The 17,476-nt window shown below is 34.6% G+C and overlaps 1 protein-coding gene across 1 annotated transcript in view; it reads right to left on the reverse strand.

The window, feature by feature from the left end:
- TBC1D32 (TBC1 domain family member 32) overlaps nt 1-15,397 on the reverse strand; it is an 80,229-nt gene extending 64,832 nt beyond the window's left edge. Inside the window, exons 1-15 of the mRNA XM_009645194.1 lie at nt 15,243-15,397; nt 11,618-11,767; nt 8,776-8,953; nt 8,062-8,133; nt 6,747-6,872; nt 5,739-5,817; nt 5,484-5,584; nt 5,341-5,402; nt 4,724-4,850; nt 3,934-3,993; nt 2,374-2,473; nt 1,963-2,100; nt 1,241-1,247; nt 509-597; nt 115-257 (exon numbers count right to left, since the gene is read on the reverse strand). Of these exons, the coding sequence (XP_009643489.1) occupies nt 115-257; nt 509-597; nt 1,241-1,247; nt 1,963-2,100; nt 2,374-2,473; nt 3,934-3,993; nt 4,724-4,850; nt 5,341-5,402; nt 5,484-5,584; nt 5,739-5,817; nt 6,747-6,872; nt 8,062-8,133; nt 8,776-8,953; nt 11,618-11,767; nt 15,243-15,397 (1,587 nt within the window). The remainder of the gene's footprint in view (nt 1-114; nt 258-508; nt 598-1,240; nt 1,248-1,962; nt 2,101-2,373; nt 2,474-3,933; nt 3,994-4,723; nt 4,851-5,340; nt 5,403-5,483; nt 5,585-5,738; nt 5,818-6,746; nt 6,873-8,061; nt 8,134-8,775; nt 8,954-11,617; nt 11,768-15,242) is intronic.
- Between the last annotated feature and the right edge of the window lie 2,079 nt (nt 15,398-17,476).

The following is a 17,476-nucleotide window of genomic DNA, read 5'->3' on the forward strand; positions in this document are numbered from 1 at the left end:
TGTAGGAAATACTACAGAAGTTACCGTGTGACTAAATAAATCTTCTACATAGAAAATATAGAAAAATTATAATATTCTATGGATTTAAAAATTATTTGGAAGATTACTACAAACCTCTGTGCCACTCAGTAAACTTTGAACAGGATGAAGTAGGGCATCTATCACTGCATCCATATATAAACATTCAGCAGCACATCCTGTTTGCTCACAAAATACTTGCAGAATCTCCATAACAAGACTTGTTGGAGAATAACTGTCTGGTGAACACAATAAGTATTTGATTATATTTTAACTTACACAAACATATCTACATGGCTTATGTAGATGCTTCTGAAGTATAAATTTGTTAGGCACTGATTTAACACAGTTAGAGGGAAGAAGGAAAGGTAAGGGAGGAAGGGAAGAGAAAAATCTGCACAAATAACAGATCCAAATTAACAACTGCAGAAGTTACCACATGCCTCACTACAATTACATATATTAACATATATTAAAAACAAATATTTACCTGTATGCGCTGCCAATGCTGTCTTTGAGTAACGTGGAGAGTAATAAATAAGCTGAACAAATAATACCAACAGATCGGTTATGGATACACTAATTATTAAAAAAAAAAAAAAAAAAAAAGGAAAGTACTCTGCAAATTAAAGGGCAACTTTAATCTTACAAATGAAATGGATTCCAATACTTTCCTTTATTGAGGAAATCAACATATGTACAACTGATAAAGCAAAGGGTATGCATGCCCCAGGGACTCTACCAAGGTATTTCACAATCGACTTATAAGGCCTGATCTTGCTCCCAATTTACCATGTCTTCAATTGAAACAAATGGCAGCCAACGTTTGAGAATGCTGAACATACACAGCTGTAGGAAAAAACACTACTTTGCAATTAGATTAAGTGAAGCAACTGGGAAAGAGACAAGCTGTCAGACAACTTTTCCTCAGGTCTGAAACAAAAACAACAAACGTAGCTAAATGCAGGTTGGGGACTACTGTTCCAAGTTTAATGTAATTATGTTAATAGATCAGACAATTTATGAGGAAAGGGTTGCTATCTATGAAGCAGCGAAGGACACTATTAATACAACAGATGGAGAGATTGTTACTTTTGCAGGGGAGAGAAAAAAGCAACCATCACCAATGGGTCACTGCTTGAATGGTGTTATACAGATTATCCATAAACGACTATAGCACTCAATTAGTCGTGTCCTGGTTTCTTCCTCACAACTGCTCTACATTGGATCTATTAAGTCCAGAGGGACAAAATACCTTCAAAAGACAAGTCTCAGAATTAGTATCCAGTATTGCTTTGAATTCTACACTGAATTAATAAATATATTAATGTAATGGAACACTACAATTGTTATCACATACTTGCATTTGCCAACCCTGCACAACGTATCACCATATGCAGGTTTCTCTGGAGGTCCAAGGGCTTTTCCAACTCTTATCTTCTGTCTTTACTAAGACCTCTGTTCCACAGGTACTGACCTTTTCCTCTACCTGTTTTACCCTAATTATATTAATAGATTAAGCTCAGAGCAATTGTCTTCAATTTGAAATTAGCTTGAAATACTGATTTTGTTTCATGCCTGAGAAAGTTTTGCTCCCTGGACATGTCTTTCTTCCAATCAATTGTATCAATTGGTTTGACAAAAGATATTACTCATGCCTAGAAAAACTGAATCACTTACACACTGATCAAACTCTCCTTCAACATGAAATTAATATATTAAACGTAAGGACAAAAGCAATCTATTCAATTACATCCATCAAAGATTAAAAAACTGTGTTGCTGCTCAAAATTACCGATACCATCTTTCGAGAAAGGTTTCCAGGCACAGAATTGCTGAACAGAGTATTGTCCTATAATGTCCATAATAGTGCGGTGGAAACATATATCAAGTATTGATAAAGTGTTGCTCAACAGGTTCTATTTTTCTCAGCCCTCCCCTTACCTTTTTTATTTTTCAGCTGTACTGGAAAGAGTTTCCGGCCTTGCTTATAAATCAACAGTCTTCCTAAAAGGCACAGTGAATGAACAAAATAGGCGTACTGCAATTCTGGTCCAGTGTAAGAACAGTTCTGCTTATCACCTTTAACAATAAAACCAAAAAATTAGAACTTGACTCTTTCAGTTTACTCTACAGTACCTAGCTACCACCTGCAATGTACGTGGACCATTTTGTATATAAAGACAGAGAGCTTAAGAAACTAACCACTGCTATTAGTGTTCTCTCAAAAGATAGCCACACTATTTTGGGAAGAAAAAGAACAGATAGAAAGTCTTCCTCTTGAGGTAGCATGCTCAAAGACCTACAGAATGTGGATGTATGTGCATACAATGCAAGACATGCAAAGATACTCACTGCAATCCTGCTGGGAAACATCACTGACTGTGGAATTTTTATTAACGGCTGACTTGCAAAATTCAAAATAATCAAGACATTGCTGGACAGCTGCATTAATCTGTGGAAAAAAAGCACAAAATAATGTACCTGCTATTTTACAATAAATTCATTCCCCTTTGTATCCAAGTGCTGTCCTTTAACACAAGAACCTAAACATCCACTTCACTGCAACTACCTCATATTTCAGTGCTTTGGATGGGTTAACCAACAGGTGGCAAAATTTTACAGGGCTATTAAAACACATTGCCATTATTATTACACTATCACACTGACAGCTCTATAAGCATTAAAACAATGAAGAAGAGTACAGAAAACACGCAAGTATTTTGAGAAGTTAATGGCAATCTGTGATTGCCATATTGTCATTACTATGAAGATTTTCATTTTCCACACATGAAAAACTCTGTCTTGAATACACTTACTAAACTCTAAGTTTGGTCGTTGGGCACTGTCAGTGCTATTACTGTTCCTTGCAGAAGTGTTGTAGCATCATAATAGCATTATCATCTAATCAATGTACATAAGAGTTTAAAAATTATCAGCATGGATTTAGAAATGAATCAGAAACATACCATATGAACAAAGAATTACATTTAGATTTATTACAGTTTGGAGCTGCTAAGATTTATTCACAAGTAAAATATACAGACATATATAATGAAAAACACTTAATCAGATGTTTATGCTTATAAATTAGCTTAGATTACCCTGCTCATGAACTTCCTATTATAAACTTTTTGTTGCACAGAACATGCTTTATTCTATGCTCTCTTCTGTGCACACAGATAAACAATACAAATGCCTTTTATGGTTGTCTGTATCCTTGTCTCCCATCTTAAGGTTTTATCAGTCACATATATTTTACATTATATTTCATTTGTATTACAAGATTTTACAAAACATAGCCAAAGTCCTGTCTACGTGAATGGATCTCACATCTATATTGGTCTTACTGAGAACAATGAAACTTTCATCCCAGTGAAGAGATCTGCCCGTACAGAATATGTGATAGGATTAACATTACTAAAGATGTTTTCCCAGTTTGATTTATTTTGCTGACACTTTGAATCCTTAATGCTTCATAGCACAACTTAAAGAACACATTGGTAGTTTTTTAGTCTCTTTCCACCAAAAATCCAAATTCAGCATAAAGTTTCTAAGGATTTTTTTTTTTTTTATGCACCATTTGCTATTTTTATACATTGCCAGAAATAATTCTAAACAGGAATGCAACATAAGGAATTAATAAATAATAATCCTAATTAAACACCTGCTATATATAAAACATCCAGATTTTCCCTTACTCAGAGCTGGTCACATACCCTTCTCTGTATTTAACAAATATTCCTTTAAGCAAAGAGAAATTAAAAAAAAAAAATGAAAATCAAAAAGGTTCATCTAGCTAAACACCATAGAACAGCTCTGACAAAAGGGGAAAAAAGGAGAAAAAAAATGCTCAAACCACAATGTGCAAATCAAGATCAAGTTCCAAGTAAATTTGCCTTGGGAAATACTTACCAAAGATTTATATTTCTTTTCCAAAAGCCTAAGTACCACTGTTCTGCTGTAATACGCATGCTAAAATGACAAGGAAGACTTAACGTCAACTTCAAACATACAAGTCTTATTTTTTAATTAAAAAGTAGGAATTATGTCTGATTCTGTTCTATTAGGAATCCTGTGCACAGTACATATTCAATGTGTTGAACTCTAGCTTGTGTAAACCAGTATTAAACTCAACTGAGCCTTTTCTTTACAGTACATTTAAGACAACAAAAAAAGTTATGTCATTAGAAAAACATGTAGCAGAATAAGCAATAAACAGAAAAACAATAACTACGGTGAAATGTTAGGCTATGTGTTTTGACATCACCATGTAAATCCTAAATTATAAGTTTATACATGGTAGGCTGCAAAAAGCTCTAGTGTCCACTGGAGGCAAGTTGTGTATCATATATATAACTGTACTTTCATGCTCATCCCTTCTTTTAGAAAAATATTTGCATCTTTTTATGGTTGTCAGTCAATTATGACAAAGGGACAGAAGTCCCAAAGCGCAGTAAGTGCTCAGAAATTTTATGAAAACTAGTAACTGAACATAAATTGAGGGAGAGAGTAGCGTTAAAGGGCAAAAGACATAAATGCCTAAAAAAAACCACCCCAGACTTCCTTAATTACAGTACTCATTATAGGCTGTTATCACATCACAACTGGTCTATGATAGTAACAGTCATAAATCAAACTTTTCAAAATACATGTCGGACATGAACAAGTTAAGGATTGCTGGGCTGGGGTTTTTTTTGCTCACCGTCCACTTTTTAAACCATGCTGCTTTGATGTCTAGCAGAGCCAAGAAGTAGACTGGACTCAAAAAATCTGGAGGGTTTTTTACTGACAAAAGTGACAAGGTACTCTCCACTACTTCTTCCATGTACCTTACGACAAAAACAGGAAAAAATTAACAGAAAAGAAAAACCACTTTAATCTTTTGACCAGTAATACTCAGGAAAAAATTTCTGGTAAAACCTCATTGTTCAGATAAATCATAAACATCAACAACATTATCGTTTAACTTGATCTTGTAAGGACATTAATTCTTTGTATTGCCATGAAAACTAGTAACAACATACACATGTATTCTCCTACATAATTACATATTTTATTACATTCGTTACTTTGTAAAACAGCCAAATTATTTTTGTTAAAAACACCTGGAACACTTCAAGTAAGCAGCTTAATATGACCCATGACTACTCCAACCTCCCTATTCCACTTTTCCCACCCTCTATTTATATTCCCCCCTTTATCACTGAGCAGTCATCTGGGCATCCTTTAATCAACGTTTTGCTAAAATTATATTCATTTAAATTGAATGGGTTTTGACATACAATAAGAAACAGTGACAGGTTTTTGAAAGTGACCTACTTTTCTGGATAACGAATCCAGGAAGACGGAGCTTCCTTTTGGTACTCATTCAAAAGGCGGACCTGAAAACAATTATTAAAATTAAAAAATAAATAATGCATGTTTCAGTAATGACAAAAAGGGTATTGAAAGTTCATTTATACCTTTTTAAGTAAACGATCTATGTCTGTGTTAGATACATCCAGACCAGCTGAAATACGAAGAGAATATTCTCCAGAAAGAAAGTACAACTCCAAGTGTCTTGCTAAAATAGAAGAAAAAAAAAACCAAAACCACAAGCTAACCTCCATGATAATAGTGGCAAAACAGACTGTATTATACAGCTTCATTATAAGACTTAAGTGGGTTTCAGGAAGTACGTGACTCATGAAGTCTTAAATGTAATTAAATGCACATACCTAAGCTTGTATAGACTTCTCTTGTCATATTAAATGGAGAAGAAGAAAAGGTTTTTGCATAGAATCTAAGAATTTTTTCCTAAGGGAGAAAAAGCAAGCAATGTATTAAATAGTCATGTAAATGTGTATTATTATTGCACAATAACCAATAGGTAGTGGCATTATTCTTAATATTACATATTGCTCAGATGTCTCTACAGATGTGAAACATATTTTATACAAATACAAAGTTTAGGGCCACAGAAACCTACAGTCTGAAGGACATTTTACTCAAATATTTTAACTGACAGCACCAATGCAAAGCCTCACTGAGATACAAAGAAGCAGATCAGGAAATATTATTGTACTTTTCCATTAACATTAATTTTTTTATGTTATTAAATGTACCAATGACTTGTAACTAGCACTGTTTCAAAAGAAGTTGTAGACCGTCTAAGCTGAAAGATAAATACATCACAACAGCTGGGGCAACTTTCATATTTATTTGATAATCACTTTAAAACCCGAAGAAAAAAAGAAAAAAGGGTTAATTGGCATAACAAATACTCTAAAAGCAGTTTAAGCAGCTGCCATTTTTTCTACCTCATCAGTGACTCTGTTATCATTTTCTCATCATCACGGAGCATATACCTGACTTAAATAGGAAATATTCACATGACATGTTTTACAGAGGAGTTTTGTCAATTTGGTTTTAAGAGTGTTTGCTAAAAGACATTCAAGCCTCTTCTTTCCCATTAAAAGCTATGTAAATGAGTACACCCATCTCTGAAAATCCTACTGAAATCCTGTTGTAATGCTTTAAATCAAGACATACCGGAATCATGTAGTTCTTGCTTCAAAAAGAGTTTATCTGATACATACATAAACAATAAAATGTCTTGTGTTAAAAAAAAAAAAAAAACACCTCCCTGCTGGACTACTCCTAATATGTATGTAACTTCTTATTCCTCTCCAGTACTCTTTCCTAAGGCTACACATCTGATAACTAAATACAGAATATTAGCTTACACTGAATGTTGCATCAGGATCTGACAGAGACATCGTTAGATGCTTACGCAGATTTGGCCAGCTCTCGGAGTTCAGTATATCAGAGGGAGGGGCAAAGCACAGTGTCTGCAATGCTTCTTGGCGAACCTGAAGTGGTCAAGAAGATAAACACCACAAATCCGTTTACAGCAACCTCTCAAATACGTAATTTACAATGTAATTTGGAGGAAGGAAGGAACAGGACCTGGCTGTAGAACTGATAAGGAATTCCAAAATACTTATCTTCTGCTATACTTTTATGGTAATTTAGACAAAACATTACATTGCTGAGAAAAAAAAAAAAACAAAACCAAAAACAAACATATATTTGAAGAAGGAACAAAAACATTTTATATAGCTTTTCAATATGCAAGGATGCAAGGATTATGTTCTACTTTCTGCTTGTCATCAAGTACTTTTCTAACAGGGAATACAGGAAACTCACCAGATACTAAAAATGTGCCTAGCAGCTCTCTAAAAAGTCAGTGAGGAAAGTGAAAACAGGGTTACCAGACACTGTGTTTTACTGCTGAATTTTTATCAGCGTTATAACCTCAATAATTTCAAATAACTTTTTTTTGTTCTATTTGTAGAAAACTGTAATTTCTAGTAATTTATTACATATTACTGAAACAAACTGTAGGAAATTTTAACATGATTTAATAGCATCAGACTTTTTATACCTGGTTTTCTAAGAAAACTCGATCACAGTGTTTATACTAGTTCCCATCTACTATGCCTTTTACAACTGCCAGACAATCCCAAACAAGTCTTTCTGAGACAACACTCCAAGCTTCAAAAATATCAGCAGCTGGTGCTGATTGGTGGTTAGAGACTCAGATTAGTACTGCCACCGACAGGAAGGCAAACCTAACTTGGACTTTATATATTCCATCCGGCAGCAGCTTGTTGGCAAATCAGCAGGCATCTCTCTCTTCTGATAGGGGTAGCACAAAGGACAACATGGAAGTTACCAACAAGGGCAAGGGGCAACGTATACAGGAAAATAAGGTTAAATAACTTCATTTCTCACAGAACACCTTTTTCCAAACTCAAAATGCCTATCTATCGCACATAAACTCCTAAAGAAAAAGATAAGCAACACTAGCTTTTGAACCAGATGGTTTTAAACAATAAGATACTGCACTGCGGAGCAGTTGCTGCACTGAAGTCAAGATATATGAACGAAGACAAGATTCCACTTAGGAACACGTGAACTCTTATGCATATACCGTCTGTTTTCCAATATGCCATAAACATTCATTTGTATTAACAATTTATCCTCTCTGAAACTTACTTCCTTAGGCTGAACAGGGTCAAGCCTTTTTACAAGCAGCTGCAACTGTTCTTGACTCATGAACGTGTAACTCTGTAATACACATTACAAAATTATCATTAGAATATTTTATTAAACTGAACAGCAGAAGATTAAAATCATCAGTCTTTCTGATATCTAACTTACTTGTAGTAATTAGGACTTCTACATTTATACTAATTTAACATTAAAGTCAACATTCTAAATGTGTTCTGCCATTTGCCCAAAGTTGAATTTACAGTGACAAAATTCTCATTACATATTTTGCTTTGCTTTACTTAAAAGTTTCCTGTATCTTCACAAAATCCCTTATAATAATTCATTCAGCAAGTACTATAGCATAGTGCACTAGTCTGGAAATGAAGTGCACATTACTTGGCTCCTAAAGTAAAAATCACATAAGTTAGCTAATGTATTGCTTTTACCATTATTTTATCTTTTTCTATGCAGTACTTGCATAGATACTTTAGAGCATATGGGCATCATATTAATCTCATCTAGCATATGTTGTCTAAAGGTTAGACAGTTACTACAAACTTAATACTTCAGAGTGAAAGAAAGGTAATTAATTCATTTTATGATATATCAAAGATATGAATCTTTTTCTAGGGCTGCTTCTCAATCTCCACTGACAGAAACTTAACAATTTTGCAGTACCACGCTTATTTCATAACATAGAGAGAAAACACATTTTACTTGGTTGAATGAGGAGTCACTGTCAGAACAGATGTCTGTATAATAGTCATTCTGATGTTCTTTCTTTGTTTTACTATCCATCTCCTTATTACATATCCGATCTTCTTCAAACTTGTTAATCAAAGATTCTACCACAACCATCATGACATTCTTCAAGGCATGCATCATTTCCCTGTATCTTCAAAGTAAAGATGAATTCAATATTAAAGAGCATAAAAATCACTAATAAAAAACCCCCCACTAAATCATGAATAACTGAATATGGCATAATGCTATTTAGACCTAAATTTACAGAAATGAATGAAAAACAAACGCAAATCCAAAATGAGCAAGAAAACATGGTATGTACCTTAAATGTTTCAGATAACTGTACTTTAAAATTATAACGAAATTCCTTTTTGCTGTTCTAAAACCATTCAGTGAAATACACTAACATAATCCTGTTCTGCAAGGTTCTTAAGAACAAACATTGTGAATCCACCAAAAGGGAGAATCTGTCCCTGAGAAAACAGGCCAGTTCTCATCCTTGTTACTGTTTATGTTTCTTCAAGTTCAACGTCCAATTTTTCTTCTGCTATATGCCTTGAGCAGAACCAATAGAAGAGAACACATCCTCCTGATTCAAGATCTTGAGTACAGGTCATGCACACAAAATAGTTTTCTTTCAGCAAAATCAGGGTTTTTCTAAGGTACATAAATTGAATAACAATATCCATATGGAAGCAAATCAAAAAAAAAGCTGCTTCAGAAACATCCTACTGTAAAATGTTCATATGTTATTTCAAATTATTTCTTTACTTTAAGGCTATTAGTGCTTATTTTACAGTCACCGAAGATATAAATTACCAGATTGTGCTTCAATATCCTCCTACCTCTCAAATTAAAAATTCAGACATACTCAGTTCTTTGGAGCTTCTTCTACCAACTTTAACGAGCACAAGAACCCTAAGGTCCTGATCCTTGGAACAAAGACACAAACAGCATAATTCAAAAAACAGACATTCTAAAGTCTATTTTCTAGGTGAAAATAAAAGCCAAGTGTAGTTGATTAAGAACTGCTTTCTAACATAAATGACTGCACTATGAAAATACAGAATGTATCACTAAGGAGTTAAATCTCTTAATACATTTTTCTCCATAAATACCTTTAAGCATACTACCTACCACAGAAAATGAGTAAGTGCAATGAACAAAACTGGAACCTTCAATGATCCTGAAATGATATCAAGATCATCACAGTGAGACGCAAAAATGCTCAATCAGAGTTCAGAATGCTTGCAGACAGGCGACAAGGACCCTATAAAAGCAGGCTTCATAAAACATATTTCTGTGTACTTCTAGATAAGAAACCTTCTGAAAACAAACAGAAAATAAAATCTTCCAAAACGGAAATACACTATTTTTTAATTCCTTTCTTAGTGAGGACACATAGTAAACAATAGACATTACAGTAAAATTCTAGTTCCACTAAGAAGAGATGGAGATGAAGTTAAGATTGTACAATAAAAATGAGTGAAAAAAATAGTTCAGCTGAAGTAGTGTATAAAATCATTTTAGTGGCTAAAATACATGAGAGTCAAAAATTGCCTTTTTTGTTTTCTTCCTCTGCAAAGCCCTCATCTTGGCCCTCTGACAATTAAAAATAGAGATGAGGACCTGATTCACCATGATGAAAAAAGTATGTTTTAATTAAAGAAACAATATATTTAGAACTGCTTTAAGCATCATGCTGTAGTTTGGTTTTGGAATTCCTGTACAAAATCTATGTGATGCATATACTAAACTTTTGAAGTTTTACATATTTTCTGGATATAACAGCTGTATATACTAAAATCCCTTTTAAAGTACTGCTGGCCAGTGCTTTAAAGAATCACAGCAATTATCTGCCTGTGCAAATTCTAAATGCAAAGCATGAAAATTCAGTGAGAGCTACCAGCCTCTGTACCCCAAGTAAAAGTTATTTTCATGTCCATAGGAAGGCAAATAAAACTAGTAGGGAAGAGATGACTAAGAAAAGGACTTAACTGGTACTCATAGAGGTTTTTCTATTTAAGGCTTCTTTACTAAATACGGTGTTCAAAGCCAGTTAATCTGGACCATAGACCCTGCAATATGCTGATACGTGGTTTTGCACACCTACTGATTTCTGGCTATCTGACAATCTGAGTCAAAAAATCTTGGTTAATTATACACAGTCGGTACACGTACCGTTTCTACATTACACGGACAGCAGTGCAAAAGTATCTTTGCATATACACTAAAATACAAAGCAAGATAACTCAAACTTCAATTTTTAAAGCTAGTCAATGAAAGCAGATCTGACTAAACGTATTACTCTCACAGGACACCTGGCTAGATCCCAAGGAAGCAATCTTAAAAAAAATACACATGTATTCTAGTTTATGTTTTTAAAATTTTATAGAAAACAACATTGCCATGCAAAGTCTACATTTATATCTAAAGAAATTATCAAACGTCAATACCTGAAAAACCAAATTTTTCCTTTAGGCCAACTTCCCTATTCCAACTGAATTTAATTTGCAGCTAGGGAAATCGTATGAAGTAGTGATTCTTCTCTCAAATCTTACCTGTGCCCAACTCCAGTCCTAGATACCTCAAAAACTTAACAGATTTGCTACCGATCTTTTTATGCAAAAGTTCATAATCTTAATTACAGAGTGAGACGAAGCATGACAAACTGCAACTTAGGGTGGGAATACCTGAATTGCTTAGCACTGATTTTTGAAAGCAAAGAATCACTTTTGCTACCCATTGGTTCAGAATTTAGTTTTTCAAAACAAGCACTGGAAAGGATAAAGGAAGACAACGACCAAGAAGAAACAGGAGAGTGAAAGTAACACGTTGGACAAGTGTGTCATAGCCAGATACTTCACCCTGATTCTGAGCAGTAGTACATTTTTCTGTTTCTTCTTCAATCACAGATCCCACAGTGTTATTTATATACTTTCTAAGGTATTTCACAAACTCATAGCTGCAACAAATATACAAAATTAAAATGTAACAGACTTCCTTGAGCTCACCATCAAACATTTTCAACATTATATTAACATTTGCCATCTTCTCTCCCAGCAGACCTGTTACTTTATGCTAAGGGTTTATGACTTGCAGAGAAATAAACTTCAACAGTGTAAAAAACTACAATAAAGTTTGATTTTATTCAATATGATGGTCATTATCAGCATATTCCAGGAAGAAACAATACTGAATAGTTTCTAATTTCCTTTTGTGCTTCTTCTAATTGTAAAAATCTACTTAGACAAAAGGTTAAGGTTTTGTAGACAAAAAAATCACAGAATATCAAGGGATCTCTAATTTAAAATTCCAAAAGAAACATTACTTGGAGCATCCCGAACATAGGTCTGTCTTATGGTATATCCATCTAGTATTATTATTTATGCAGTATATATACAAAATGAGAAGAAACACAGAAAACACAATTTCTAAATTCTAGCATATGAGCATGTCTAAGGTTTACAAAAGTCTGTGTGTCATGACAGTATGCAGAAGATCTCAGTCAAACTGACAAACTAGGTGTCTGTGATTACATGTACCTGTTAAACATAAGGAAATTGGCACTTTGCGCTCCTATTATTAGATACTCACAGAAATTTGTTTAAACAAAAGACTTTTTGGTTACTCCTCTGATTTGCATAAAGGACAAGACAACCAGAAACACACAAAAAAGTAATCATACATAAAAAGTAGATGCACCATTATACTTCCATTATATCAAATGCAGCTGTGCAACTACTTTGCGGTAATTTGGATAAATAGAGAGTGAGAAAAATTCAGATTAAAAAGTCAATTCACCTTGTAGGTACAGAATCTAAAGCTATAAAATGCAAATGTAAATAAAAGCAACTGTTACAACAGGCAGCAGCTTTTGCCTTTCTTGGATATTAAAAAAAAAATAAAAATCAGACTACATTCAAGATACATAAAAATAAATAAGCACAGAAAATTGTGTCTTGTATCATGATACACACTTCCTCACTGGATTGCCTACCTCAAGTTCCATCAAATATAACAGTTTGGGGCGGGTTTTTTTTGTTTTTTTTTTTTTTCATTTCACACTTATTTCCATTCCTACATCACTTTTGTTCCCAATGAAAGTAACAGAAATATGTCTCCAGAAAGATGCAAACATGTTTATTTGCATTTTTATTTGTCTTCAAGGCTGGCTTTTTACTTCTGCAATAATGAAATTGCACGCAACTCTCCACTGAACGAAAGCTTTCATAAAACTTTCTCCCGTTTGTTTTATGACAGTAACATTTCCAGGCTATACATTTTTGCAGTGACTGATTCACTCAGAAATACATAGCAATCACATCATTATTCATGCCACTAAGTTTATGTCTGCTTGATGTCCTAGCCCTGTTCTTCTGCATCATTCTTCTACCTTAAAAATATTTTGTAACAAGTAAGTGTTCCAGCAATGATAGAACTACTTCTTCATTTGCAAAATCAAGTCAGACTGATCTGGTTGGGCTTACAAAGGAAGCACAAGGAAAAAAAAAAAAAAAAGTGTTAAGAAAGACTCTAGGACTTTACGGAAAAAATACAACAGAAAACATGCTATTTATATTGTTTAAAATCTTGATTTCTACTACTACACACAAGTTTTGAACATGATTCAATTTTCCTTTTTATTAGCTTTCTGAGGATTCTGTGTTTTTTCTACATCAAAGTGGAAACAAAGGATAAAGTAAGGCCTCAAAGTCTGATAAAATTACTAAGGCAAAATAACCATGAAGCAGAAACAGTGCTAATCAAAATGCTGAGTTGAACTAGCTTATTACAATCCAAAAGCACACACTACTAATAAAAGAGCTTGCAGTCTGGATGGGTGGGGTAAGGGTCAAGGAAAAAGTTTCTTAATGGTCTCACTAATAAATCGCCATATGCCCTCGCTGACCTGCCATGAAAACCAACCTATACCTCTGTGGGTCATGAACAAGACTAGAATACTTTCACATATATTCCAGCACCAGAGAGTAATGCTCACATTCTGCATTTAAAGCATTGCTTGACTTTCCATTAAATGTAAGTTAAAACTTTTCTCATGAAAAGAAAGTATCTTTAGGATCACAAATTTTTTAACATATCAGAAAGAGTAACAGATGCCATGGTTTCACTGTTCTAAAGGGGAAAGCTATGCATGCATTGTTTCCATCAGTTGTAGACTTTACTCCCTCATCCTGGTGTATGCTCCTTATACAGTCTTCAGAGGAAATACTGGCAGAAGTAATTTCATAGGTTTTTGGTTGTTTGGGGTTTTTTTCCCCATATATATCTTCCTTTAAATAAAAATGTTTTCCTTTCAAAATCAGATATAATTTTCAACTTTGACATGTTCATTACCAACTTTTTCACTCTCATTCTTGTCACCCAGTAACCTGGCACTCAAAATTCGCAAGACTGCCAACAAAAGCAGATACAATTTGTAATACAAATTAAAATTGAGCTAAAATATATTTTAAAGCACCTAGCATCTTCAGAAGACACAAAAGCATGAAAGATTAGAATAATAATGAAATTTTAGATAAACTCTACCACTGACAAAGCAATGTTAAAAACTAGACAAATTTAACAGAATGCAGATAGTGCCACTTCTGAAAAAACTGGCAAGAAACCAGCTTTCTCAGAAGAAATCAGGTCACAGAACTGTGGTCCTTATTAAAAAGTGTCTTCAGGGTCATTTCAGCTTGATATTCTCTTGATTTGTGCATACTAATGCATACTAAAAATCTCCCGTGTAGTCAAAAAACAAACAAGTTAGAATACCACGGAAAGGAAAGAGGAGCGTGGGCTCCAGAAATCTAGACTACATTAAGTGAGGTCACACTTGTCAAGTCTGATTTAACAGAAGTGTAATGGTGACACATTTCTACTTTATTCAAAATATAAATTAAAAGAACGACTAGCTGATAAGATAAAGAAGGGTTCAGTAATATAAGCCAGACAGAACAATCAAATATGGAAGCCAAGTAGCCTTCAGAAAATTTACCTGATTTTGAAAAACAAAATTATACTGTCTAGAAGATGTCAAAAATACTGCCCCACAGCCTTCAGTGAGGATTTCTTCTAGCTTCTGTTCACGGGTGCATTTAGTACATTACACGTACACATGCATCAGAGTTGGCTAAGTTAGGTAGTTTTAGAAGTTTCTCTCTCACAAACAGCTCATCAGTTACTATGACAGTAAAAACATACTACCAGGAGTGGGAAAAAAAAAAAAAACCAAATCCCAAAAACCCAGAAAAATGGCAAAATTCATTTTATTCTCTAAACGAGCATCTTTTGAGACTCGATTAGTGACAGGACTATTTACGTACATAGATGCATAGACATTCACACAACAACTGTAAACATTTGCCAAGAATAATATAGTTCAACACATTTCACCTCCTTCAAAATATTAAAAATAGCAAAAATATTTTTACTTGTGAAAATTCTCATCTGTTTCCTCCAAATGCAAGAGAATCTCTTCTGCACATTCTACTGATGGGGCTCCAGTGATTTTTTCCTTCACACTCTGCAGCAACTGTCTAAGCATAGACTGTAACAGAGCTTCATCTTCGCTTGTAAAGTGAGACATCTGTGTAAAGCAAATATAAAAATAACAAGCTCTCATAGTTTTGGCTTTTTTCCTCCCCTCAAGATGCTAAGAAAAGCATAAATACCTTAAATTGCCACTTTTTTCCCCTGTTATCTATAACATGAGATTTTCTATCTAAAGCCAGGATCACAGACAGGAAATATTTGATAGAGCTTAACTTCAGACAAACTGGAAGCAAAACAATCAAAGCAGTTTTAACAAACCTCCTGTTATCTTAGTACAATATTCTTAAACGAGATACTGCATTACGAAAAGCCTGAATATTCCTGTTCACAGTTGCCTGAGGACTTGCCCATCAACTAGGCACAAGACTACACTGTAATTTGAAAAAAGGAGATTTTTACAGATGTAATGACTGTATCTTGATGAGAAACCTCTAAGAAGTCTCTCAGTTGCTTCTCATACACTATTACTACTCTCTACTCTGAGCTGTTGCTGTGCCCAGAATCAAAGGTGCTGGCAGCTTTTGCAAGGGCCAGGTGGAATTATAAGAACTGTTTAATTTCCCTGTGGTAATCAACTGCTGTGACCTGACAGAGTCACGTCAATTTAACCCTACAGCTACTGGGAAAAAAAGGGAGGAGCAGCAGCAGCAGTGAGAAACTGGAAACATCTGTCAAGTCCAGAAGACAGCATCTTATCAGTTTAATTTTCAAGGGTTGCAAAAAAACCCCCAAACTCCATTTCTATCTTGATTAATTAATTAACATAAATTCATGCCTTAAACTTCTTTATATGCCAAGGAATACTTCCAACCCCCAGTGGCAGTGCTAGCTTATACATATCTAGTCTATGTGAGGAAGAATGATTTAGAGACCTTTGACATTTTTTTAATAAAAAAAAAAAGTCAATAAAAGAGTCTCTAAGCACCTGTGAATAAACAATATGCACACTTGGAAGAGGCAATATAATAAATCACTTCTTCAGACTTAAACACTATTAACGAACAAAAAAAAAAAATAAATCAAAGCCATACAGCATCAGCTGGAGGAGCTACCCTTGATGAAGGGTAAAAGTTCCTTGAGTTAACAGTTCTCAACAGTAAGCAGCACAGTTGCTAAACATTTCACTTTGATCAACCATAATTCAACATTAATTTGATCATCTTACCAGAAATAGCATTAAAATAAAAAACAAAAGTCTCCAGAAAAACACAAATCCCTTGTAATACATCTTCACTCCCTGATTTGCAGTGCTCTTATGAATTAGATATTTAAGATATTTAATTGAAGGCAATGAATTTTTAGGTCTATACAAACCACTCCCATAAGTGTGATATTTTGACTTTAACATTGGATAATATCCTAATCCCCTGCAAAAAACTTTACTTAGTGTTTTGGTATAACTAGGAACTTTTTCAAGTGCAAGTATCTGGATACTGGCTGGCAATCAGTGCAATGCCCCACTCAAATTATTCATAAAGCCAAAACATGAGAATATTGCAGTTTTACCTCCAGTTTGCTTTGAAAAGTCTTACTTATTTAATCATTAAGACATACTTATCTTAAAATCAATTTGTAGAGATTTGTGGTCTGTTGTGTTTGGTTTTTTGGTGGGTTTGTGGTTTCTTTTCTTTCCCCAGCAGGCATATCCCCCATCCAGTTCCCGGGCAAAATATAAATTATTGTTTTCTCCCCTCAAAAAAAGCCCAACCTTATCCCAAGCCCAGTTTGTGTAGCTTTTTAAAGTTCAAATTAATTTTCCCGGCACTGTCCCGCACCTGCAAAGCCTGCCCCAAAACCCACGGGGGGATTCAGAAGCGGCCTGTTGCAGCCAGCACTTACCCTTACACAAGCCTTTGCTTGAGCAAGGCTTTGAACAACAACAACAACAAAAAAAGCGGCAATTTTAGCAACAAACCAACGCCAGCAAGTTAACAAAAACACAAGTAGCGCGAGAGTTCCTGCCCCCTCTGGATTTTTATCGTCAGTCATTCACCTGCGCATCAGGTTTTGGCACTGACCGGATTCGTAGTGGCAACCCGCGGATGGAGGCTGCTTGTCTTCTGACAGGCGCCAGGCGAAGGGCCCAAACCCCACCAGCTCCCTCTCCCGCGCT

The sequence above is a fragment of the Egretta garzetta genome, unplaced genomic scaffold, assembly GCF_000687185.1.
Source record: "Egretta garzetta isolate BGI_Z169 unplaced genomic scaffold, ASM68718v1 scaffold18, whole genome shotgun sequence".
Lineage (NCBI taxonomy): Eukaryota > Metazoa > Chordata > Aves > Pelecaniformes > Ardeidae > Egretta > Egretta garzetta.